The sequence below is a fragment of the Pongo pygmaeus genome, chromosome 8 (genome assembly GCF_028885625.2).
Source record: "Pongo pygmaeus isolate AG05252 chromosome 8, NHGRI_mPonPyg2-v2.0_pri, whole genome shotgun sequence".
Classification (NCBI taxonomy): Eukaryota; Metazoa; Chordata; class Mammalia; order Primates; family Hominidae; genus Pongo; species Pongo pygmaeus.
Window position 1 is genome coordinate 137618118 of NC_072381.2, and position 25030 is coordinate 137643147.

General features: G+C 48.1%; 1 protein-coding gene across 12 annotated transcripts in view; it reads left to right on the forward strand.

Annotated features, from left to right (window-relative positions):
* The window catches only part of JAKMIP3 (Janus kinase and microtubule interacting protein 3), a 158901-nt gene that overhangs the window by 45471 nt on the left and 88400 nt on the right, over positions 1-25030 (forward strand). For all 12 annotated transcript variants that reach the window (XM_054435496.2, XM_054435494.2, XM_054435497.2 and 9 more), the window contains exon 2: positions 23533-23809. In XM_054435496.2, the coding sequence (XP_054291471.1) occupies positions 23537-23809 (273 nt within the window). In that variant the 5' untranslated portion in view covers positions 23533-23536. The remainder of the gene's footprint in view (positions 1-23532; positions 23810-25030) is intronic.

Sequence of the window (25030 nt, forward strand, 5' to 3'; positions counted from 1 at the left end):
TAGAGTTTTGTACCTTAAGGTCTTATGTTTAGGTCTTTGATCCATTTTAAGTTAACTTTTGCATAGGGTCTAAAGTAAGGGTCCAACTTCATTCTTTTGCATATGGACATCCAGTTTTCCCAGCATCATTTATTGAAAAGACTATCATTTCCCCATTGAGTAGTCTTACTTAGTACCCTTGTCAAAAATCATTCTATATGTGAACTCACACTTATTTGTAAACCCAGGATTTATTTCTCCTATGTTTGCTTCTATAAGATTATTGTTTTACCTTTCACATTGTTATCTGCAATCCATTGGAAGATGATTTTTTGTCTATGGTAGGAGCAAGCTATATTTTTCCGTGTGAATGTCCAGTGCCTCACAGTGTGGCCTGCACCACAGACCAGCAACTGCTCGCATGTTGGTCGGCTCCTGAGCTCTGGAGTGAATCCTCTGAGTCTTGTCTGTTCTTATCCCAATGCCAGCATCTTTACTAACGTGCCCTTGGAGAGGTCTGGAGATGGGTAGTGCGAGGCCTCCGGTTCTGCCTTCATCGTCACGGTTGCCTCCGTTATTCTTGGCCTCCTGTTCTTTCATGTACAGCACAGGTCAAGCTGCAGATATGAGCCAGCCCCTCTGCTTGGGTTTGTGGTTCTGCTGAGCCAACTGGCCTTTCCGAGGAGTCTTGGGGGGAGACGTGACCCCTTCCTGAGGCACAGGAGCAGCAGTGCACAGAGAACCACACGTCGCTTCCCTACAGAGCAGCCTTCATCGGCCTCTTTGATTTGGATCTTTTAAAATCTCTCCATGTCTCTTCTTAACCTGCCACTGTCTTCCTCTGCTTTCATGCACATAGGGATTTTATTTATGCTGACTGTTTTCCTGTCCCTGCCTACGAGTTCTGTCATCTGTATCATGTCTGCGTTTGTCTCTGTGGGTCGGCTTTACCCTCCTCATTGTGAGTCCCAGGTCTCTGCTCATTGCATGCTTGGCAATGTTTTAAATTTAATTTTTATTATTTTGCTTCCCATTGACCAAACCCAACCTGGTAATTCTTGATTAGATGCCAGAAATTGGGCATTGTTTGTTTTGGGGGGGCTGAATTTTTTTTTTTGCTTCCCTTTAAATAATTTTTAAATTATTATTTTTTAAATTTTTTATTTCCATAGGTTGTTGGGGAACAGGTGGTGTTTGGTGACATGGGTAAGTTCTTTAGCAGTGATTTGTGAGATTTTGGTGCACCCGTCACTCAAGCAGTATACGCTGTACCCAATTTGTAGTCTTTTATCCCTCACCCTCTTCCCACCCTTTCTCCCTGAGTCCCCAAAGTCCATTTAGTCATTCTTATGCCTTTGCCTCCTTGTAGCTTAGCTCCCATCTATGAGTGAGAGCATACGATGTTTGGTTTTCCATTCCCAAGTTAATTCATTTGGAATAATAATCTACAATCTCCTCCAGGTTACTGCGAATGCCATTAATTCATTCCTTTTTATGGCTGAGTAGTATTCCATCGTGTATATATATATTACAGTTTCTTTATTCACTTGTTGATTGATGGGCATTTGGGTTGGTTCCACATTTTTGCAATTGTGAATTGTGCTGCTATAAACATGCATGTGCAAGTATCTTTTTCGTATAATGACTTCTTTTCCTCTGGGTAGATACCCAGTTGTGGGATTGCCGGATCAAATGGTAGATCTAGTTCTTTAAGGAATCTTCACACTGTTTTCCATAGTGGCTGTACTAGTTTACATTCCCACCAGCAGCGCAGAAGTGTTCCCTGTTTATTGTATCCATGCCAACATCTATTCTCTTTTTTGATTTTTTGATTATGGCTATTCTTGCAGAAGTGAGGTGGTATCGCATTGTGGTTTTGATTTGCATTTCCCTGATCATTAGTGATGTTGAGCATTTTTCATATGTTTGTTGGCCATTTGTATATCTTCTTTCAAGAATTGTCTATTCATGTTCTTAGCCCACTCTTTGGGATTTTTTTTTCTTGCTAATTTGTTTGAGCTCATTGTAGATTCTTAACATTAGTCCTTTGTCAGATGTATAGATTGTGAAGATTTTTCTCCCATTCTCTGGGTTGTGTCTTCACTCTACTGACTGTTCCTTTTGCTGTGCAAAAGCTCTTTAGTTTAATTAAGTCACAGCTATTTATCTTTGTTTTTATTGCATTTGCTTTTGGGTTCCTGGTCATGAAATTCTTGCCTAAGCCAATGTCTAGAAGAGTTTTTCTGATGTTATTTTCTAGAATTTTTTATAGTTTCAGGTCTTAGATTTAAGTCCTTAATCCATCTTGAGTTGATCTTTGTATAGGGTAAGAGATGAAGATCCAGTTTCATTCTCCTATATGTGGTTAGCCAGGTATCCCAGCACCGTTTGTTAAAAGGGTGTCCTTTCCCCACTTTGTTTTTGTTTGTTTTGTCAAAGATCAGTTGGCTGTGAGTATTTGGGTTTATTTGAACCCATAGTTCTCTATTCTGTTCCACTGGTCTATGTGTCTATTTTTATACCAGTACCATGCTGTTTTGGTGACTATGGCCCTATAGTATAGTTTGAAATCAGGTAATGCGATTCTTCCAGATTTGTTCTTTTTGCTTAGTTTTGCTTTGGTTATGTGGGCTCTTTTTTGATTCCATGTGAATTTTAGGATTGTTTCTTCTATTTCTGTGAAGAATGATGTGGTATTTTGATAGGAATTGCATTGAATTTGTAGATTGCTTTTGGCAGTATGGGCATTTTCACGATATTGATTCTACCCATCCATGGGTACAATGTTTGTGTTTCCACTCGTTTGTGTTATCTATGATTTCTTTCAGCAGTGTTTTATAGTTTTCCTTGTAGAGGTCTTTCACCTCCTTGGTTAGGTGTATTCCTAAGTATTTTATTTCTTTTGCAGCTATTGTAAAAGGGGTTGGGTTCTTGATTTGATTCTCAGCTTAGTTGCTATCAGTGTATAGGAGAGCTACTGATTTGTGTACATTAATTTTGTATCCAGAAACTTTGTTGAATTCTTTTATCAGTTCTAGGAGCTTTTTGGAGGAGTCTTTAGGGTTCTCTAGGTATACAATCATATCATCAGCAAACAGTGACAATTTGACTTCCTCTTTATGGATTTGTATGCCCTTTATTTCTTTCTCTTGTCTGATTGCTCTGGCTGGGACTTCCAGTACTATGTTGAAGAGAAGTGCTCTGGCTGGGACTTCCAGTACTATGTTGAAGAGAAGTGGTAAGAGTGTGGGTATCCTTGTCTTGTTCCAGTTCTCAGAGGGAATGCATTCAGCTTTTTCCCATTCAGTATGATGTTGGCTGTGGGTTTGTCATAGATGGCTTTTAATACATTGAGTTATGTCCCTTGTATGCCATTCTTGCTGAGAGTTTTAATTATAAAGGGATACTAGATTTTGTCTAATACTTTTTCTGCATCTATTAAGATTATCATGTGATTTTTGTTTTTAATTCTGTTTATGTATTGTATCACATTTATTGACCTGCATATGTTAAGCCATCCCTGCATTCCTGGTATGAAACTTACTTGATCATGGTGGACTATCTTTTTGATATGTTGTTGGATTTGGTTAGCTAGTATTTTGTTAAGGATTTTAGCATCTATGTTCATCAAGGATATTGGTCTAGTTTTCTTTTATAGTTATGACCTTTCCTTGTTTTGTTGTTAGGGTGATACTGGCTTCGTAGAATGATTTAGAGAGGATTCTCTTTCTCTATTTTGTGGAATAGTGTCAGTAGGATTGGTACCAATTCTTCTTTGAATGTCTGGTAGAATTCAGCTGTGAATCCATCTGGTCCTGGATTTTTTTGGTTGGTAATTCTTTTATTACCATTTCAGTCTCACTGCTTGTTATTGGTCTGTTCAGAGTATCTACTTCTTCCTGATTTAAGCAGGAGGGTTGTGTCTTTCCAGGAATTTATCCATCTCTGCTAGGTTTTCTAGTTTATGCATGTAAGGATGTTTTTAGTAGCCTTGAATGGTCTTTTGTATTTCTGTGATGTCAATTGTAATACCTTCCATTTCATTTTTAATTGAGCTTATTTGGATTTCCTTTCTTCTTTTCTTGGTTAATCTTGCTAATGGCCTATCAATTTTCTCTCTCTCTCTCTTTTTTTTTTTTTTTTTTTTTTTGAGAGGGAGTCTTGCCCTGTCAGCCAGGCTGGGGTGCAGTGGTGCGATCTTGGCTCACTGCAACCTCCGCTTCCTGGGTTCAAGTGATTCTTCTGCCTTAGCCTCCCAAGTAGCTGGGATTACCAGCGCATGCCACCACGCCTGGCTAATTTTTGTATTTTTAGTAGAGATGCGGTTTCACCATATTGGCCAGGCTGGTCTCGAACTCCTGACCTCGTGATCCACCCGCCTTGGCCTCCCAAAGTGCTGGGATTACAGGCATGAGCCACTGCTCCCGGCCTTATTTCTCTTTTCAAAGAACCAGCTTTTCGTTTCATTTATCTTTTGTATATATTTTTTGTTTCAGTTTCATTTAGTTCTGCACTGATCTTGGTTATTTCCTTTCTTCTGCTGGGTTTAGGTTTGGTTTGTTCTTGTTTTGCTAGCTTCTTGAGGTGTGACCTTAAATTGTTTGTGCTCTTGCAGATTTTTTGATGTAGGTGTTTAGGGCTATGAACTTTCCTCTTAGCACTGCCTTTGCTGTATCCCAGAGGTTTTTATAGATCACTATTGTTCAGTTCGAAGAATTTTTAAATATTCATCTTGATTTCATTGTTGACCCAGTGATCATTCAGGAGCAGGTTATTTAATTTCCATGTATTTGCATGGTTTTGAAGGTTCCTTTTGGAGTTGATTTCCAGTTTTATTCCACTGTGGTCTGAGAGAGTGCTTAGTATAATTTCAGTTTTCTTAAATTTATTGAGGCTTGTTTTGTGGCCTGTCATATGGTCTGTCTTGGAGAAAGTTCCATGTGCTGCTGAATAGAATGTGTATTCTGCAGTTGTTGGGTAGAATGTTCTGTAAATATCCATTAAGTCCATTTGTTCCAGGGTATAGTTTAAATCCATTGTTTCTTTGTTGACTTTCTGTCTTCATGACCTGTCTAGTGCTATCAGTGGAGTATTGAAGTTCCCCACTATTATTGTGTTGCTGTCTGTTTCTTTTTTTAGGTCTAGTAGTAATTGTTTTATAAATTTGAGAGCTCCAGTGTTAGGTGCATATATAATTAGGTTGTGACATTTTCCTGTTGGACAAGGCCTTTTATCATTATATAATGTCCCTCTTTGCCTTTTTAAATTGCTGTTGCTTTAAAGTTTGTTTTGTCTGATATAAGAATAGCTACTCCTGCTCCCTTTTGGTGTCCATTTCCATGGAATGTCTTTTTCTACCCCTTTACCTTAAGTTTATGTGAGTCCTTATGTGTTAGGTGGATCTCTTGAAAGCAGCAGATACTTAGTTGGTGAATTCTTATCCATTCTGCAATTCTGTTATCTTTTAAGTGGAGCCTTTAGGCCATTTACATTCAACATTAGTATTGAGATATGAGGTGCTGTTTCATTCATCGTGCTATTTGTTGCCTGTATAGCTTGACTTTTTAATTGTATTTTTGTTTTATAGGTCCTGTGAGATTATGCTTTTAAGAGGTTCTGTTTTGATGTCTTTCCAGGATTTGTTTCAAGATTTAGAGCTGCCTTTAGCAGTTCTTGTAGTGCTGGCTTGGTAGTGGCAAATTCTCTCAGCATTTGTCTGGAAAAGACTGTATGTTTCTTTCATTTATGAAACTTGGTTTCACTGGATACAAAATTCTTGGCTGGTAATTGTTTTGTTTAAGGAGGCTGAAGATAGGGCACCAATCCCTTCTAGCTTATATAGTTTCTGCTGAGAAATCTGCTGTTAATCTGATAGGTTTTCCTTTATAGGTTACCTGGTGCTTTTGCCTCACAGCTCTTAAGATTCTTTTCTTTGTCTTAACTTTAGATAACCTGATGACAATGTGTCTAGGTGATGATCTTTTGGGGATGAATTTCCCAGGTGTTCTTTGAGCTTCTTGTATCTGGATGTCTAGGTCTCTAGCAAGGCTGGGGAAGTTTTCCTTGATTGTTCCCCCAAATATGTTTTCCAAACTTTTAGATTTCTCTTCTTCCTCAGAAATACCAATTATTTTTAGGTTTGCTCATTTAACATAATCCCAGACTTCTTGGAGTCTTTGTTCATATTTTCTTGTTCTTTTTTCTTTCTTTGTTGGATTGGCTTAATTCGAAAACCTTATCTTCAGGCTCTGAAGTTCTTTCTTCTGCTTGTTTGATTCTATTGCTGAGACTTTCCAGAGCATTTTGCATTTCTATAAGTGGTGTCCATTGTTTCCTGAAGTCTTTTTTTTTTTTTTTAATACTTCAAGTTCTAGGGTACATGTGCACAATGTGCAGGTTTGTTACATGTGTATACATGTGCCATGTTGGTGTGCTGCACCCATTAACTCGTCATTTACATTAGGTACATCTCCTAATGCTATCCCTCCCTGCTCCCCCCACCCCACGACAGGCCCTGGTATGTGATGTTCCCCTTCCTGCATCCAAGTGTTGTCATTGTTCAATTCCCACATATGAGTGAGAACATGTCGTGTTTGGTTTTTTTGTCCTTGCGATAGTTTGCTGAGAATGATGGTTTCCAGCTTCATCCGTGTCCCTACAAAGGACATGAACTCATCCTTTATTATGGCTGCATAGTATTCCATGGTGTATATGTGCCACATTTTCTTAATCCAGTCTATCATCGATCAACATTTGGGTGGGTTCCAAGTCTTTGCTATTGTGAATAGTGCCGCAATAAACATACGTGTGCATGTGTCTTTATAGCAGCATGATTTATAATCCTTTGGGTATATACCCAGTAATGGGATGGCTGGGTCAAATGGTATTTCTAATTCTAGATCCTTGAGGAATCGCCACACTGTCTTCCACAATGGTTGAACTAGTTTACAGTCCCACCAACAGTGTAAAAGTGTTCCTATTTCTCCACATCCTCTCCAGCACCTGTTGTTTCCTGCCTTTTTAATGATTGCCATTCTAACTGGTGTGAGATTGTATCTCATTGTGGTTTTGATTTGTGTTTCTCTGATGGCCGGTGATGATGAGCATTTTTTCATGTGTCTGTTGGCTGCATAAATGCTTTCTTTAGAGAAGTGTCTGTTCATATCCTTCGCCCACTTTGTGATGGGGTCGTTTGTATTTTTCTTGTAAATTTGTTTGAGTTCATTGTAGATTCTGGATATTAGCCCTTTGTCAGATGAGTAGATTGCAAAAATTTTCTCCCATTCTGTAGGCTGCCTGTTCACTCTGATGGTAGTTTCTTTTGCTGTGCAGAAGCTCTTTAGTTTAATTGGATCCCATTTGTCAATTTTGGCTTTTGTTGCCATTGCTTTGGTGTTTTAGATATGAAGTCCTTGCCCATGCCTATGTCCTGAATGGTATTGCCTAGGTTTTCTTCTAGGGTTTTTATGGCTTTAGGTCTAATATTTAAGTCTTTAATCCATCTTGAATTAATTTTTGTATAAGGTGTAAGGAAGGGATCAAGTTTCAGCTTTCTACTTATGGCTAGCCAGTTTTCCCAGCACAATTTATTAAATAGGGAATTCTTTCCCCATTTCTTGTTTTTGTCAGGTTTGTCAAAGATCAGATGGTTGTAGATGTGTGGCATTATTTCTGAGGGCTCTGTTCTGTTCCATTGGTCTATATCTCTGTTTTGGTACCAGTACCATGCTGTTTTGGTTACTGTAGCCTTGTAGTATAGTTTGAAGTCAGGTAGTGTGATGCCTCCAGCTTTGTTCTTTTGGCTTAGGATTGTCTTGGCAAGGTGGGCCCTTTTTTGGTTCCATATGAACTTTAAAGTGGTTTTTTTCCAATTCTGTGAAGAAAGTCATTGGTAGCTTGATGGAGATGGCATTGAATCTATAAATTACCTTGGGCAGTATGGCCATTTTCACGATATTGATACTTCTATCCATGAGCATGGAATGTTTTTCCATTTGTTTGTGTCCTCTTTTATTTCGTTGAGCAGTGGTTTGTAGTTCTCCTTGAAGAGGTCCTTCACATCCCTTGTAAGTTGGATTCCTAGGTATTTTGTTCTTTTTGAAGCAATTGTGAATGGGAGTTCACTCATGATTTGGCTGTTTGCCTGTCATTGGTGTATAAGAATGCTTGTGATTTTTGCACATTGATTTTTGTATCCTGAGATTTTGCTGAAGTTGCTTATCAGCTTAAGGAGATTTTGGGCTGAGACGATGGGGTTTTCTAAATATACAATGATGTCATCTGCAAACAGGGACAATTTGACTTCCTCTTTTCCTAATTGAATACCCTTTATTTCTTTCTCCTGCCTGATTGCCCTGGCCAGAACTTCCAACACTATATTGAATAGGAGTGGTGAGAGAGGGCATCCCTGTCTGGTGCCAGTTTTCAAAGGGAATGCTTCCAGTTTTTGCCCATTCAGTATGATATTGGCTGTGGGTTTGTCATAACTAGCTCTTATTATTTTGAGATACGTCCTATCAATACCTAATTTATTGAGAGTTTTTAGCATGAAGGGCTGTTGAATTTTGTCGAAGGCCTTTTCTGCATCTATTGAGATAATCATGTGGTTTTTGTCTTTGGTTGTGCTTATATGCCAGATTAAGTTTATTGATTTGCGTATGTTGAACCAGCCTTGCATCCCAGGGATGAAGCCCACTTGATCATGGTGGATAAGCTTTTTGATGTGCTGCTGGATTCGGTTTGCCAGTATTTTATTGAGGATTTTTGCATCAATGTTCATCAGGGATATTGGTCTAAAATTCTCTTTTTTTGTTGTGTCTCTGTCAGGCTTTGGTATCAGGATGATGCTGGCCTCACAAAATGAGTTAGGGAGGATTCCCTCTTTTTCTATTGATTGGAATAGCTTCAGAAGGAATGGTACCAGCTCCTCCTTGTACCTCTGGTAGAATTCGGCTGTGAATCTGTCTGGTCCTGGACTTTTTTTGATTGGTAGGCTATTAATTATTGCCTCAATTTCAGAGCCTGTTGTTGGTCTATTCAGGGATTCAACTTCTTCCTGGTTTAGTCTTGGGAGGGTATATGTGTCCAGGAATTTATCCATTTCTTCTAGATTTTCTAGTTTATTTGCATAGAGGTGTTTATAGTATTCTCTGATGGTAGTTTGTATTTCTGTGGGATCAGTGGTGATATCCCCTTTATCATTTTTTATTGTGTCTATTTGATTCTTCTCCCTTTTCTTCTTTATTAGTCTTGCTAGCGGTCTACCAATTTTGTTGATCTTTTCAAAAAACCAGCTCCTGGATTCATTGATTTTTTTGAAGGGTTTTTTGTCTCTGTCTCCTTCAATTCTGCTCTGATCTTAGTTATTTCTTGCCTTCTGCTAGCTTTTGAATGTGTTTGCTCTTGCTTCTCTAGTTCTTTTAATTGTGATGTTAGGGTGTCAGTTTTAGATCTTTCCTGCTTTTTCTTGTGGGCATTTAGTGCTATAAATTTCCCTCTACACACTGCTTTAAATGTGTCCCAGAGATTCTGGTATGTTGTATCTTTGTTCTCATTGGTTTCAAAGAACATCTTTATTTCTGCCTTCATTTTGTTATGTACCCAGTAGTCATTTAGGAGCAGGTTGTTCAGTTTCCATGTAGTTGAGTGGTTTTGAGTGAGTTTCTTAATCTTGAGTTTCAGTTTGATTGCACTGTGGTCCGAGAGACAGTTTGTTATAATTTCTGTTCTCTTACATTTGCTGAGGAGTACTTTACTTCCAACTATGTGGTCAGTTTTGGAATAAGTGTGATGTGTCCGCTTGGTGCAGAGCTGAGTTCAATTCCTGGATATCCTTGTTAACTTTCTGTCTTGTTGATCTGTTTAATGTTGACAGTGGGGTGTCAACATTATTATTGTGTGGGAGTCTAAGTCTCTTTTTAGGTCTCTAAGGACTTGCTTTATGAATCTGGGTGCTCCTGTATTGGATGCATATATGTTTAGGATAGTTAGCTCTTCTTGTCGAATTGATCCCTTTAACATTATGTAATGGCCTTCTTTGTCTCTTTTGATCTTTGTTGGTTTAAAGTCTGTTTTATCAGAGACTGGGATTGCAACCCCTGCTTTTTTTGTTTTCCATTTGCTTGGTAGATCTTCCTCCATCCCTTTATTTTGAGCCTATGTGTGTCTCTGCACGTGAGATGGGTCTCCTGAATACAGCACACTGATGGGTCTTGACTCTTTATCCAATTTGCCAGTCTGTGTCTTTTAATTGGAGCATTTAGTCCATTTACATTTAAGGTTAATATTGTTATGTGTGAATTTGATCCTGTCATTATGATGTTAGCTGGTTATTTTGCTCGTTAGTTGATGCAGTTTCTTTCTAGCATTGATGATCTTTACAATTTGTCATGTTTTTGCAGTGACTGGTACCGGTTGTTCCTTTCCATGTTTAGTGTTTCCTTCAGGAGCTCTTAGGGTAGGCCTGGTGGTGACAAAAATCTCTCAGAATTTGCTTGTCTGTAAAGGATTTTATTTCTCCTTCACTTTTGAAGCTTAGTTTGGCTGGATATGAAATTCTGGGTTGAAAATTCTTTTCTTTAAGAATGTTGAATATTGGCCCCCACTCTCTTCTGGCTTGTAGAGTTTCAGCCGAGAGATCCACTGTTAGTCTGATGGGCTTCCCTTTGTGGGTAACCCGACCTTTCTCTCTGGCTGCCCTTAACATTTTTTCCTTCATTTCAACTTCGGTGAATCTGACAATTACGTGTCTTGGAGTTGCTCTTCTCAAGGAGTATCTTTGTGGTGTTCTCTGTATTTCCTGAATTTGAATGTTGGCCTGCCTTGCTAGGTTGGGGAAGTTCTCCTGGATAATATCCTGCAGAGTGTTTTCCAACTTGGTTCCATTCTCCCCATCACTTTCAGGTACATCAATCAGACGTAGATTTGGTCTTTTCACATAGTCCCATATTTCTTGGAGGCTTTGTTTGTTTCTTTTTACTCTTTTTTCTCTAAACTTCTCTTTTGGCTTCATTTCATTCATTTGATCTTCAATCACTGATACCCTTTCTTCCAGTTGATCGAATAGGCTACTGAAGCTTGTGCATGCATCACATAGTTCTCGTGCCATGGTTTTCAGCTCCATCAGGTCATTTAAGGACTTCTCTACATTGGTTATTCTAGTTAGCCATTTGTCTAATCTTTTTTCAAGGTTTTTAGCTTCTCTGCGATGGGTTTGAACTTCCTCATTTAGCTTGGAGAAGTTTGATTGTCGGAAGCCTACTTCTGTCAACTCATCAAAGTCATTTTCCATCCAGCTTTGTTCCATTGCTGGCGAGGAGCTGCGTTCCTTTGGAGGGGGAGAGGCCTCTGATTTTTAGAATTTCCAGCTTTTCTGCTCTGTTTTTTCCCCATCTTTGTGGTTTTATCTACCTTCGGTCTTTTTTGATGTTGACGTACAGATGGGGTTTTTGGTGTGGGTGTCCTTTCTGTTTGTTAGTTTTCCTTCTAACAGTCAGGACCCTCAGCTGTAGGTCTGTTGGAGTTTGCTGGAGGTCCACTCCAGACCCTGTTTGCCTGGGTGTCAGCAGCGGAGGCTGCAGAACAGCTAATATTGCTGAACAGCAAATGTTGCTGCCTGACTATTCCTCTGGAAGCTTCGTCTCAGAGGGGTACCCGGCCGTGTGAGGTGTCAGTCTGCCCCTACTGGGGGGTGCCTCCCAGTTAGGCTACTCGGGGGTCAGGGACCCACTTGAGGGGGCAGTCTGTCCGTTCTCAGATTTCAGACTCCATGCTGGGAGGACCACTACTCACTTCAAAGCTGTCAGGGACGTTGAAGTCTGCAGAGGTGTCTGCTGCCTTTTGTTTGGCTATGCCCTATCCCCAGAGGTGGAGTCTACAGAGGCAGGCAGTCAGGCCTTCTTGAGCTGCGGTGAGCTCCACCCAGTTCGAGCTTCCCGGCCGCTTTGTTTACCTACTCAAGCCTCAGCAATGGCGGGCGTCCCCTCCACCAGCCTCGCTGCCGCCTTGCAGTTAGCTCTCAGACTGCTGTGCTAGTAATGGGCGAGGCTCCATGGGCGTGGGACCCTCCAAGCCAGGCATGGGATATAATCTCCTGTTGTGCCATTTGCTAAGACCGTTGGAAGAGTGCAGTATTAGGGTGAGAGCGACCCGATTTTCCAGGTGCTGTCCATCACTGCTTCCCTTGGCTAGGAAAGGGAATTCCCTGACCCCTTGTGCTTCCCGGGTGAGGTGATGCCTCGCCCTGCTTCGGCTCATGTTCGGTAGACTGCACCCACTGTCCTGCCCCCACTGTCCGACAAGCCCCAGTGAGATGAACCCTGTACCTCAGTTGGAAATGCAGAAATCACCCCGGTCTTCTACGTTGCTCACGCTGGGAGCTGTAGACTGGAGCTGTTCCTATTCGGCATCTTCTTGATTGTTTTTTTGATTTCACTGAGTATTTCTCCCTTCATTTCTTGTATCTTTTTTTTTTTTTTTTGAGATGGAGTCTCACTCTGTCACCCAGGCTGCTGGAGTGCAGTGGTGTGATCTCCGCTCACTGCAACCTCTGCCTCCCAGGTTCAAGCAATTCTCTTGCCTCAGCCTCCCAAGTTGCTGGGGCTACAGGCTCATGCCACCACACCCAGCTAATTTTTATATTTTTAGTAGGTTCACCATGTTGCCCAGGCTGGTCTTGAACTCCTGACTTGTATCATTTTTTTTTATTTCCTTAAATTGGGCTTTGCCTTTCTCTGGTGCCTCCTTGGTTAACTTAATAACTGACCTTCTGAATTCTTTTTTAGGTAAATCAGGGATTTCTGCTTGGTTTGGATCCATCGTTGGTGAGCTAGTGTGATTTTTTTGGGGTGTTAAGGAGCCTTGTTTTGTCATGTTACCAGAGTTGGTTTTCTGGTTCCCTCTCATTTGGGTAGGTTCTGTCAGAGGGAAAGTTTAGGGCTGAAGGCTGTTGTTCAGATTCTTTTGTCCCATGGGGTATTCCCTTAATGTCGGGCTCTGCCCGTTTTCCTGTGGATGTGGTTTCCGGAGAGGTGGCTTTAGTGATTCTTATGTCTCTTCTGGGTCCAGCCACCCAGCAAGTCTACCAGGCTCTGGGCTGGTACTGGGGGTTGTCTGCCCAGAGAGCTGTCTGTGGGCCTCTTGGCCATGGATACCAGCACCTGTTCCAGTGGAGGTGGCAGGGGGTGCCATGGACTTAGCTTTGGTGGTCTAATGCTCTATTTTTGTGCTGGTTGGCCTCCTGCTAGGAGGTGGAGCTTTCCAGAGAGCATCCGCTGTGGCAGCATGGAGAGGAACCCGCGGTGAGTGGGGCCCTGGAACTCCTAAGAGTATATGCCTTTTGTCTTCAGCTACCTGGCTGGATGGGGAAGGACCATCAGGTGGGGGCGGGGCCAGTGTCTGAGCTCAGACTCTCTTGGGCGGGTCTTGCGGCTGCTGTGGGGCATGGGGGTGAGATTCGCAGGTTAATGGAGTTGTGTACCTACGAGAATTATGGCTGCCTCTGCTGAGTCATGCAGGTTGTCAAGGAAGTGGGGGAAAGCCGGCAGCACAGACCTCACCCAGCTCCCACACAAATCAAAGGGCTGGTCTCACTCCCACTGTGCCCCCCACAGCAGCCTTGAGTCTGTTTCCAGGCAGTGGGCCTGCAGGGCTGAGAACGTGCCCCAGGCTACCTGCCTCCCAGCTGTGAAAGTGGGGCTTTCATTCTTCCTCCACCTGTGGAGTCTCACTGGATTCACGCCCTCCCCCAGGTTCTGGCCAGGAGGCTTCTCCTTAGGTTGGAATTGTTACAAAGTTCAGCTGGAGGTTTCCTTCTCCCTGTGGGCTTTCCCCAGTGCCTCTGGCTGCCCTCCGCAAGGACCCCTCTGAGGTAAGGCAGAAATGGCTTCCTAGGGAACCCAGAGAGCCCACAGGGCTTTTCCCGCTGCATCCTCCACCCCTGTATTTTGCTCGGCTCAGCTCCAGGTGAGCTCAGAATCTTCTCCCGTGATCTAGACCTTCAGGTTCCGCAGTGGGGGTGTGTGTTTGGGGGTGAATGGTCCCTCTTTCCCACTTCCATAGCTTGGGCACTCACAGTATTTGGGGTGTCTCCTAGGTCCTGCAGGAGCAATCTGCTCCCTTCAGAGGGTCTAGGGGTTCTTTTGGCTTTCCTGATTTATTCCTGCAGTCGTTCTGGATGCAGAAGTTCACAACGTGAGACTCCACACGCTCTTTCTCCGTCCGAGTGGGAGCTGCGATCTGGTCCTGCCTGCAATCTAGTCCCATCCACCGTGATCCTTCTCCTGGGTGTTTACTATTCCCGACAGGTGTTTTTGAGCTTTGTTCTGGGACACTGCTGAGTTGTTTCGGAAGAGCATTCTCTGTGAGGCTTGCCTTCAAGATTGGGGCAGGAGCGGCCCACTGCAGAGACAGTGCCTGTCTGGGTGCTCTGCCCAGTGCCCTGAGTATTACAGCTCAGGCTTCCACCCGTGGGAGAACCTGCCGGCATACTGTCCCATGCTGCTGTGGGGAGAGCAGGTGGGATCCAGCTCTCTCGGGAAGCAGGTGCTGTGGTCTTGGGGGGTCTTCCTCTGGATCCTGGTGTCCTCACCTGAAAAGCTGGGGGATCTGGCCAGGTGATCCTGACATTTCTTCCTATGCCAGAAACCTCCCTTTTTACATTGGGATCAGTAGACAATTGGTCTGGGCAGAAGCTAAGCTGTGTGTAAACCATGCATAATTTTGTTTCTAGTTCTGATATTTTTAAAACACTTGCACTACCACTTGGAAAACATAACATGCTCAGTGGTTTATTTTATAGAGTGATCGTTGCTGCCAATTCTTATATCTCAAAAGGGACTTCTAGTTATTAATGTGATCTAAGCCATCCTCCCAGTAGTAACCCAGGCAGACTGAAAACCACCGGAAAGTGACTCATACAACATGTGTCTCCTTAGAAGATGGCCATGCCCTCGAGCCCTGGAGCCGACAGCTGTTTCCTCAACACGGGGGTGGTGGTTACTATACTTGGTTAGTGTAATATCTGACTTCCACCCCAAGAAGTGCACCAGCAAATTTTAAATCACACTTGTTACATAACTGAAATGATAATGGTAAATACAGGTGCAAGATTTTTTTCGTTGATGAAAACGTTGTGGCTTTGAACCTGGCTGTGATGTTTAAAAAAAAAAAGTTGTAGCCAGCCTTATGCCTCTGGATAGATGGAGGGGGACATACTTTTCCCTGCTCCCCCATTAGTACAATCAAAACCCTGGACATGAAATAAGAAACCAGTGTAAGAAGACTCTGAAAGGCGGGCTGGAGAAAGCTGGCCAGGGACCTCAGACCCCAGGAATGACGCCATGGCAAGGTCCCTGGGTTTTCTTTTTGCCTGGGATGTCCCAGACACAGAGCTGAAGAATCCAGCAACCCAGAGCCAACAGCCTCAGACAAACCATCCCCAAGAAGAGCCTGCTTCCTCCATCCACAGAACCAGTTAGGCAGCAGCCTCACAGCAGACATTTCCCAACGCGGATGTGCAGATGGCCAAGGCGCACAGGAGAGACGCCACGGCGAGGTGCTAGGGAAAGGCAGACAGAAGCCACAGGGCCTGTGAACTCACCTAGGAGAATGGCAACATTAGAAATGGCAACACCACCAAATGCAGGCAAGGGTGTCGGGAACCTGGGTCCCTCATACATGGCTGGTGGGAGGCAAGGCCCCTCTGGAGACCAGCTGGGCAAATAAACATCCAGCTGCTGCAGAGCCCGGAAATGGTTCAGCGCCAGGTGTCCTCCAGTGAGTGAGTGGCGAAACCTACTGTGCTGCAGCCATACCGTGGGTCACCACTCAGCAGTGAGAAGGGTGAGCTGTGGGTCACTCCGCAGTGAGAAGGGTGAGCTGTGGGTCACTCCGCAGTGAGAAGGGTGAGCTGTGGGTCACTCCGCAGTGAGAAGGGTGAACTGTGGGTGCCCATGGCAACCTGCGTGGCCCTCCGAGCATCACATGGACTCTCAGGAGGTCGCTTACTGTATGACTTCACTTCTATAACATTCCTGAAATGGCAAAATTATGTAGTTGGGGAGCAGATCGTGGCTTCCCATGGTTACGGAGGGGACAGGGTAGGAGGGAAGTGAATGTGACAGTAAGAGGGACCCTTGTGGGAACAGGAGTATTCCCAACCTTTGTCCCCTGGCTGTGATACTGTCCCACTGTTTTCCAAGATGTTCTCATTGGGGGAAATAGGGAAAGGGGACGTGGGGCATCTCTATATTCTGTCTTAACAACTGCATGTGGGTCTACAATTACTCAAACTAAAAGTTTATTTTTTTTTAAGGAAAAGTCATGGCACTTCAATGAAAATTTAGAATTTTAATGCATTTGCAGGTGATTCAGAACCTAAGCTTCCAATCACAGAGATTGCCCTTCCTTCCTTCCTTCCTTTTCTTTTCTTTTCTCCCCTTCCCCTTTCCCTTTCCCTTTCCCTTCCCCTTTCCCTTCCCCTTTCCCTTTCCCCTTCCTTCCTTCCTTTTTTTTTTCTTTCTTTCTTTTTCTTTTCTTTTTTTTTTTTCTTTTTTTGAGACAAGGTCTTCCTCTGTTGTCCAGGTGGGAGTGCAGTAACATGATCACAGCTCACTGCAGCCTTGACCTCCCAGGCCCAAGCGATCCTCCCACCTCAGCCTCCCAGGGAGCTGGGACCACAGGCGCCCACCTGGCTTATTTATTTGTTGCAGAGATGGGGTCTCCCTCTGTTGCCCAGGCTGGTCTCAGACTCCTGGGTTCAAGTGATCCTCCCGCCTTGGCCTCCTAAAGTGCTGGGATTACAGGCCTCAGCCACTGTGCCCAGCCAAGATCGCCTTTCAGTACAAAGTGAAATGTGCTAGATTCAGTTCTGCAGATGAGGACTGATGGCTCGCTGTCACCATCTTAACATTTATTGATCAAAATGTGAACATGTTGAAGTCAGTGCAGAGATTTTGTGGATGATCCCAAGCTGCTTTTCAGAAAGTCACTCGTGGCACTTCCTGAGGGCTGTGTGGGTTGTTGTGGGATGAAACGGCCTCTTCTCCATCTTGAATCATCTTTAGCGTCCATCGGAGTGGCCGCTGCAGATCAGAGTGTGGACGTCCCGTAACAGCCCTTCTAGGTATCACTGCGAGGCCAGCTTATTGGCGTTGCTCTTCTCCTGGGTGCTGAGTGGCTGCCAGAGCCCCCGGCACCTCCAGTGCGCTTCTCTCATCCTGGGCCTGGTTTTCACCGTGACCTCCGGCCACACCAGGGGCATTTGCAGTGAGGAAGGGGCTCTTTACCACAGCGCTCCTCTCTCAGAGCTGGATTTGCGACACTGGTCTTGTGATCAGGAGCCGGGGGTGAAGTCCTGGGTCCTTCGTCCTCCTAGAGAGACAGGCCATACTCAGTAAGCCTCCTCAGGGTGTTCTTACACTCAGCTGGGTTTGGGAACCGAACCTTGGACTTCTCTGTAGGTAAACCAGTTAGCCCAGAAAGAATGCAAGTCCAATGTTTACAGCCTTGTGAGGTCACAGGATCTGCAGAGACATGGACCGTCCCACCCCAGGATGCCCCGGAATCACAGGAGGTGGCTCTGAAGGCTGCTCGGGTGTGGATGGGTCTGACTGACTTCTCGGTGTCCTCTGCATCGCATGGTGGTATTGAAGCCCAAATCCAGAGGCTCAACGCTGAGTAAACAGCCCGACAGGGACAGAGTAGAGCAAAGCCCTAACAGGGCCAGCCTCCTCGTCAGTGACACTGAGGTTCACTGTGGTGATTCACCGGCGGTGGAGAGACATCCATCAGCCGTACAGCTTTGTCTTCCACATGGAAACCTCCTGCCATAAAACGACTTACCAGAGGTCAACCCAAAGCACTTCTGCAGCCTTCAGACGATGACTGGGAAATAAATTGTTTTTATTACCTCCTCAGAGACCCCGAAATAAAAGATAGGCAATCTGCATTGTTAATTTAACGACTTCCCCAAGGAAAGCATGAAGGTGCAGTCTCAGTCTGAAACTGACAGCGAAGCCCGCTGGGGAACCCTGTCCAGCAGAGGAAGCACCCTCTCTATGGGGGTTTGGGGAGGCCCTGGGTGCAAACTCGACCTCTCTTGGATATGCCGTGGGTTTTCCCCGACTAACAGGCTCAGGACCCTTATTTTTCCTGGTCAAATGCAACTCGGCATGTGTGTAAGACGCCCGGTGCTTTAATGCACGTCCTGATTGTGTCAGTGGCACAACTCATGGGTACATTCACAAGTCCTCATCAGGCCAGTCCCCTGGGCACCGCCTGCCCTGTGCCTTGTGGCTCAGGTGCGTGTCACGACGGCACATTCCTCGGCACCCCAAACCCCTCGCACTGCCACGCTGTCCGTCTGCGCGTCTGCAGCTCCCGTGCTCGCCCTGGTGATGGCGGCCTTGAGCAGAGTCCACAGTGTCTGGAGGGCTCGTCTGCATCTGAGATTCACGGGGCGTTGCTGTGATTCCCGGTGAAGGGACAGCCCCGGTCCCAGCCCTCCTGTGATCCCATCGTGGTGAGGGGCTGGCACAGTGCTGTAGGGGGTGTCTGCTCTGAGCTTGCGGCCACCCTGCCCCCTGCCCCCGGGCTGATCCAGGCTCCCCAGGGCAGATGCAGCTGTGACGGACTCTGCCCAGTGGATGTCCCACAGTGTGCTGCCCTCACAGGCCCCCACACGGATCCCCCCCACGGATCCCCACACCAACCCCCACACAGGTCCCTCAGACCCGCTCCCACCCTGTTGGAGAACTGTGGGTCTCCTCGAGCCAGGAACACCATGGTCTGGGACTCAGTGCGGAGTGTGCCACGTGGGGCTGAGCCCTTGGCATGAGCCGGCTGGACCTCCCGCATGGCTGAAGCCCCTGCCACGCCCAAGGTGGGGGTGTCTGGGCCACCACCAGCTGAGATCTCCCACTCCCGCAGCCTTTGGGTCTCTCTCCAGTTGCCCTGTCTGCCTCCCGGGGTGTCAGGAAGGCCGTGAGAAGACGTATTGACCAGAACAGCCTCACACACACCCTTGAGACTGGATGATTCTCTATACCCTGGTTCCTTATGAGGGTTCGGGGATGGGCAGAAAAGCTCATGAAACCCAGCAGCCACCCCCAGGGCCGGAGCGCAGGCCACCGCTCCCACAGCAGCTATGAGCTCCGTCACCTGCCAACAGCAGCAGTGTCCTTGTGGGGAAAAGAGATGCCTCCGTTTACCAAAGCTGTGATCATCCGAGGTGCGGAGCCTCCCAGCCGCCCCAACATCATTTCACTTTAGGATGGGAGGCGAGACTTGAAAGCCCCTTTCTCTCTGCATGAGGAACCTCAGCCGCGCTCCCTGCTCTCTCTGCATGAGGAACCCCAGCCGTGCTCCTGGGCGAGAAGGAAGAGCTTGCCGCAGACCCCAGCTGGGTGCCTGAGCCTCGGCACTTGGGGGAGATTCACACCATCCCTGCTCATTTTCATAAGGAATAAACTCAACATAGTTACCGTATCAGTTCCCTGATTGGTGCTGGAGAAAAATATCAACTCTGCCTCTAGGGAGACGTCAGTGAAAACTCTCAGACCAGGGTGGCCAGTGCAGGACCCAGAGTGGACTTGAATCCGTTCGGAGGAGCTGGGCACTCCCAGGCCTGGGACGGGAGGAGGGAGGCCAGTCTGGGGCGCTTTTTCTGCAATGTAGACAAGGTTTTAGCTTTCTATACTTTCCCTCCTCCAAAGTGGAAATCCATCCATGGGAGGCTGAGGTGGAGGATTGCTTGAGCTCAGGAAGTCGAGGCTACAGTGAGCTGTGATTGCACTGCTGCTCTTCAGCCTGGGCGACAGAGCAAGGACCCACCCCTCAACCCCACCGCTGAAGTCTCCCCGAAACAAAATTAACTAAATGCTACGAACAGTGGGTTAATTAGAAATGAGCTCCTGGGGTGGGTCTAAATGTTGACCATTGTATATTAGCAACCATGATCCTTTAAAATGGATTCTCTTTCAAAAACCGCTTCATCTATTTTAAATAGCAAAACTATGGGAACGACAACTGTCTCGGCAGCTGGATTTTATTTTCCCTTTTCCTCAAATGCTCAATGCCCTATAACAGGCAGATGGGAACGAGTTTCTGCCGCCATCAGTGAGCACTGCACAGAGCGTGGTGTGGCAGCCAGGAGAGGGCAGGTGGCCCGGGGCTCGGTCCTGGAAAGGAGGTGCCGCCCAAAGGAAGCCGGAGCCCTGTCTCTTGGGGGCTGTCTGTGAGGACTTGAATGGAGGTGGGAACATGTTATTGGAAGCGGGAAAGAAGACCCTTGTGTGGAGGTGGGAAGTTTACCAGAACAGTCACCTGTGGTGGTAGAGAACCCGAGTGCACAGGACAGGACCCGGCCCTTCCCCAGTGGGTTCTTCTTCCCCCTGGAGAGTCCCCTTCATGGGTCCCCAGGGAGGACCGTGGGAGGTGGGCCAACAGTTCTGGAGTCCGCAGGAGCCCACCCGACGCTCATGTAGTTGGGGCCAGGAGTCACTAAAAGTCACTTAAGTGTCAGCTGGTGTCTCTCCTTAGAGCAGCTTATTATCAAGAGACAGCAAGGCACCTGCAGAACCTCCTGTCCTGTGTCTAGGAGTCTGTGCCTGCTGGATGTCCTCTCATTCTCCAGCAGCAAGGCCAGCCGAGCCCCCTTTCCTCCTCAGGCCCTTCTTGCATACTTCTCAGGCCTTTCCCAAGCTGCCTGGGGTTTTGTCCTCAGGATGGAGCTGGAAAGGGGAGAGAGGCAGTGCGCCGGGCCCGGCGAGCACCCTCTCCTTTGTAAATGAAGATGCCTCTGATGACGTCCGCAGGGCGACTTGGGCACAGCCTCAGCCCCGTTCATGGGTCTAGCCCCACAGTCTGGAGTGGCATCCTGAGGGCACCTTCCTCCCTCTGTACCCCATGACAGCTCCCAGCTTTGCCATCTGCCCGAGCCTGGTCCCTCCAGCCCCTGTCTCACACGTGTAGAGCTGACATCCACCCTGCCGGGCCCTTCTCCCCGTCCAGGTGGAGGCCGGCGGCCCTGCAGGGTGAGACGTGCCCAGCCTCTTCCCAGTTCACCTTTCAGCCTCACAGGCTCCTCGTGGTTCCTGGGTGTCTGCATCGCCTCCCAGGCGATGGGTCACCTCCGACCCTCCTTTCACCCTCCCTCCGTGAGGCCATCTTCACTCACCCGTGGAAGTCTACTTGGCTGCCCTGTAGCCCTCCCACCTGCCCGTCCTGCCACCTCTGCTGGTCTCTGAGCCCCACACCCACACAGCTTGGCCTTCATCAAACTGCAGGGCCCATGTCCAAGTCTCCCTCCCATGGTCCTGTGAACTGACAAATAGGAGGCTGGAGACAGACGACGGAGTAGGGGGAGAGCTGTGTTCACCAGGCCGGAGAGGAGATGCAGGAGTGATGGGGGCCTGTGTTCATCAGGAAAGGAGACGCAGGAGTGGGGTGGGGGGAAGTGTTCACCGAGAGAGGAGACGCGGGCATGGGGTGGGCCTGTGTTCATCAGGAGAGGAGACGCAGGAGTGGGGTGGGGGGAAGTGTTCACCGAGAGAGGAGACGCGGGCATGGGGTGGGCCTGTGTTCATCAGGAGAGGAGACGCAGGAGTGGGGTGGGGGGAAGTGTTCACCGAGAGAGGAGACGCGGGCATGGGGTGGGCCTGTGTTCATCAGGAGAGGAGACGCAGGAGTGGGGTGGGGGGAAGTGTTCACCGAGAGAGGAGACGCGGGCATGGGGTGGGCCTGTGTTCATCAAGAGAGGAGACACAGGAGTGGGGTTGGGGGAAGTGTTCACCGAGAGAGGAGACGTGGGCATGGGGTGGGCCTGTGTTCATCAGGAGAGGAGACGCAGGAGTGGGGTGGGGGGAAGTGTTCACCGAGAGAGGAGACGCGGGCATGGGGTGGGCCTGTGTTCATCAGGAGAGGAGACGCAGGAGTGGGGTGGGGGGAAGTGTTCACCGAGAGAGGAGACGCGGGCATGGGGTGGGCCTGTGTTCATCAGGAGAGGAGACGCAGGAGTGGGGGTGGGGGCTGTGTCCACCAGGAAAGCTCCCACGTGTGATCTGCCTGCTTGTCGCTTCTATCCTGGCTGCCTTCACTGCCCTATAACAGGTGACAGGAGCAGAAGGTGAACAAGGACAAGAGGGAAAGGTGCTTTTTTCCCTCCGTTGGGGAAAGCTGGTCATGGTGGGGACGGAAGGAGGCCCCAGGAGCAGGAGGGCCACAGAGGGGCCCAACGGACCTGTTAGGAGCACCGGGGGTCCTTGCCCCTCTGGGCAGCCAAGAGGAGCATCTGGCATAGGAGCTGCGGTAGAGAAGCAGCTGCTGGAGAGGAACATCAGAGGCAGGGAGGAGCACCTGGGGGAGAGGAGCAGCTGGAGGGGAGGAGCAACTGGAGGAGAGGAGTAGCTTGGTGTGGGGGAGCCTCTGAGGGAGAGGAACCGCTAGGGGAGGTGCCTGGCAGCACAGAAGGAAAGTGTGAGGATCTCACCAGCCTCGTCCAATCACCTCTTTTTAGACAATGAGCAGCTTCCCTGAGGTTGAACCTGGAGGACTTGCTGTGACCAGTGGAGATCACTGATTGCCTACACCAGGTCCCTAGTGCCTGACCATGGATCGATGCCTGTCTGTGGCCTGTTAGAAGCTGGGCCACACAGCAGGAGGCAAGCAGTGGGCGAGGGAGGGAAGCTTCCTGTGTATTTACAGACACTCCCCTTGAGGGACACAGAGCCAGACCCTATCTCCAAAAAAAGAAAATCCATCTCCATTAAACAGTAGCTCCCATTCCCTCTCCTGCCAGCCCCTAGCAGCCACCATTCTACTTAGTTCCTGGGTTTGCCGACTGTAGACCCTGAATATATATGTGAAATCATGCGGCATTTGTCCTTCTGTGACCGGCTCATTTCACCCAGCCTAATGTCTTCAGGGATCCTCCTGTCATAGCGTGTGTCCGAATCTCCCTCCTGGTTACAGCTGGATAATATTCTGCGTTTTGTGTAGCCACTTATCCGTCGATGGATGCAGGTCGCCTCCACTGTGCAGCTACCTGGATTGTGCTGCTGTGAGCTGGGCATGTGCTTCTGTTCCAGTCCCTGCTTTCCGTACTTCTGGGCATTTCCTGGGTGCAGCTTGCGGGTCTCTGTGGAGGAGCCCGGTCACGGGGTCCTTCTGCCATCTGAGAGCTCGTGGTTTATACGCGCCATTGCCGCGGTGTGGCCTCACAGCCATGTACAGAATTGTGAGTTCGAAGTTGGGTGCCCACTCCCTCACTCTCTGATCCCTAAGAGGGAAAAGAGTTCACCTGTGCTGAGTGTTCATCCCGTGCTGGGCGTGGGGATGTCCTCTTAGATGTGGGGTCCCTGTCTGGGGGACCATATGGCGGGCAGATGGGCCCTGAGGTCTGGGGCTGTTCCCTGGCCTGCGTCGTCCAGGTAGCGTCCTCAGCGCTGGGATGAGGGCAGGTGGGGGGTCCACGTGCCCCCCCCGGCATATGAGCCCCTGAGCTCCAGGCCAAGCCTCCGGAGGGAGCTGCTCACCGCAGTGTGCTTTCCCCTCCAGGTGAATGAGAAGATGTAGTGCGACAGCAGCCCGGGTGACACCTGCTGGGAGCTTGGCGTGGACACCCCAGCCACCCCCAGCCCAGCCCAGCCCAGCCGGAGCACCCTACCCCTGGGCATCCCCCCGGCCATCCAGCCTCACCATGTCCAAGAGGGGCATGGGCAGCCGGGCCAAGGGGGACAAGGCAGAGGCCCTCGCGGCGCTGCAGGCGGCCAACGAGGATCTTCGAGCCAAGCTCACAGACATCCAGATCGAGCTGCAGCAAGAGAAGAGCAAGGTGGGCGCTCCCCAGACCCCCACCCTTGAATGCCCCTCCCTCCCGTCTCCCCTGGGGCCCAGAGGCTCTTCCTAGAGTGGGTTTGGCCAGATCCCTGTGGAAACCCCCACCCAGTCCTAGAGGCTGCTTGGGGCAGACCACGTAGTGGGGGGTGGGGGCGGCAGGCAGTGGGAGACTTGAGGGCCCTGTAGGCAGAGGTGCTATGGTGGTGGCCGCAAACCGTGGTGAGCTCACAGAAATTATCCTCTGCTGCGCGGGGACAGCCCTCCCATCTGGGGCCGCAGGGCCTTGGGGGTCTGTGTCCAGTGGTGCCATCCCTGGAAAGGACGCTGACTTTCCCACTGCAGCGTCATGGTGGAACTGACCTGAAACAGAGTGGGCAGGTATGGCTCTCACATGGGAATAAAGAAAAAAGATGGGCCACTGGTTTAGAGCTTCCAGATTTGGAGGAACAGCACCCGTTAGCAAATGTGGAGATGCAGGGGCAAGCTCAGGGGGATGGGGAGGCCCACGATGGCCTCTGGCTGGATGCCCAGCACTTTGGGGCTTTTGAAGCCTCGGGAAATATTGGGCTGTGCTGGCAGCCAAGGGGTGGGGTCTGGAGCGGGGGGAGGGGCTGACCAGAGGACAGGCCAAGCCCTGGGGTGGGCCACCCCCACCTGAACCTCTTTCCACCTCTAGCATGACCTTTGCCCTGTCCTTTCCATCTCCTGGTCCCCAGGAGCCATTAAGAAGTGTGCCTGGGCTCCTGGAAGGAGAAGGCGAAGGAGAGAGCATCTGGAGAGAAGGCAGCTCCAGGATGGGGCTGGGCACAAAGGCAGGTGCCTGTCTCGGGCTTGGAAGGGCCTGGGTCACGTGTGGATGGTGTGCCCACTCCAGGCCCTAGTTCTCTCCCTTCCCATTTCTTGCCCATCAAAGGCATTTCTCTTGGGACCTGCGTGGTCTGGCGGTGGAGGGGAGTTGGGTTATTTGGGGCTGGTTGCTTAACCTCTGACTTATTCAACCCTTGTGATTTCACCTCCTTGTTATATCAAAAGAAGAAGAATGTTTCGTGACACGTGATAATCATGTGTAGTTCAGATTTTGGTGCCCATACTACAAGGAAAGTTGTATTAGAACATGAGTCATCCCAGCACATTAGGAGGCCAAGGCAGGAGGATCGCTTGAGCCCAGGAGTTCGAGACCAGCCTGGGCAACTTAGGGAGGAACTCATCTCTACAA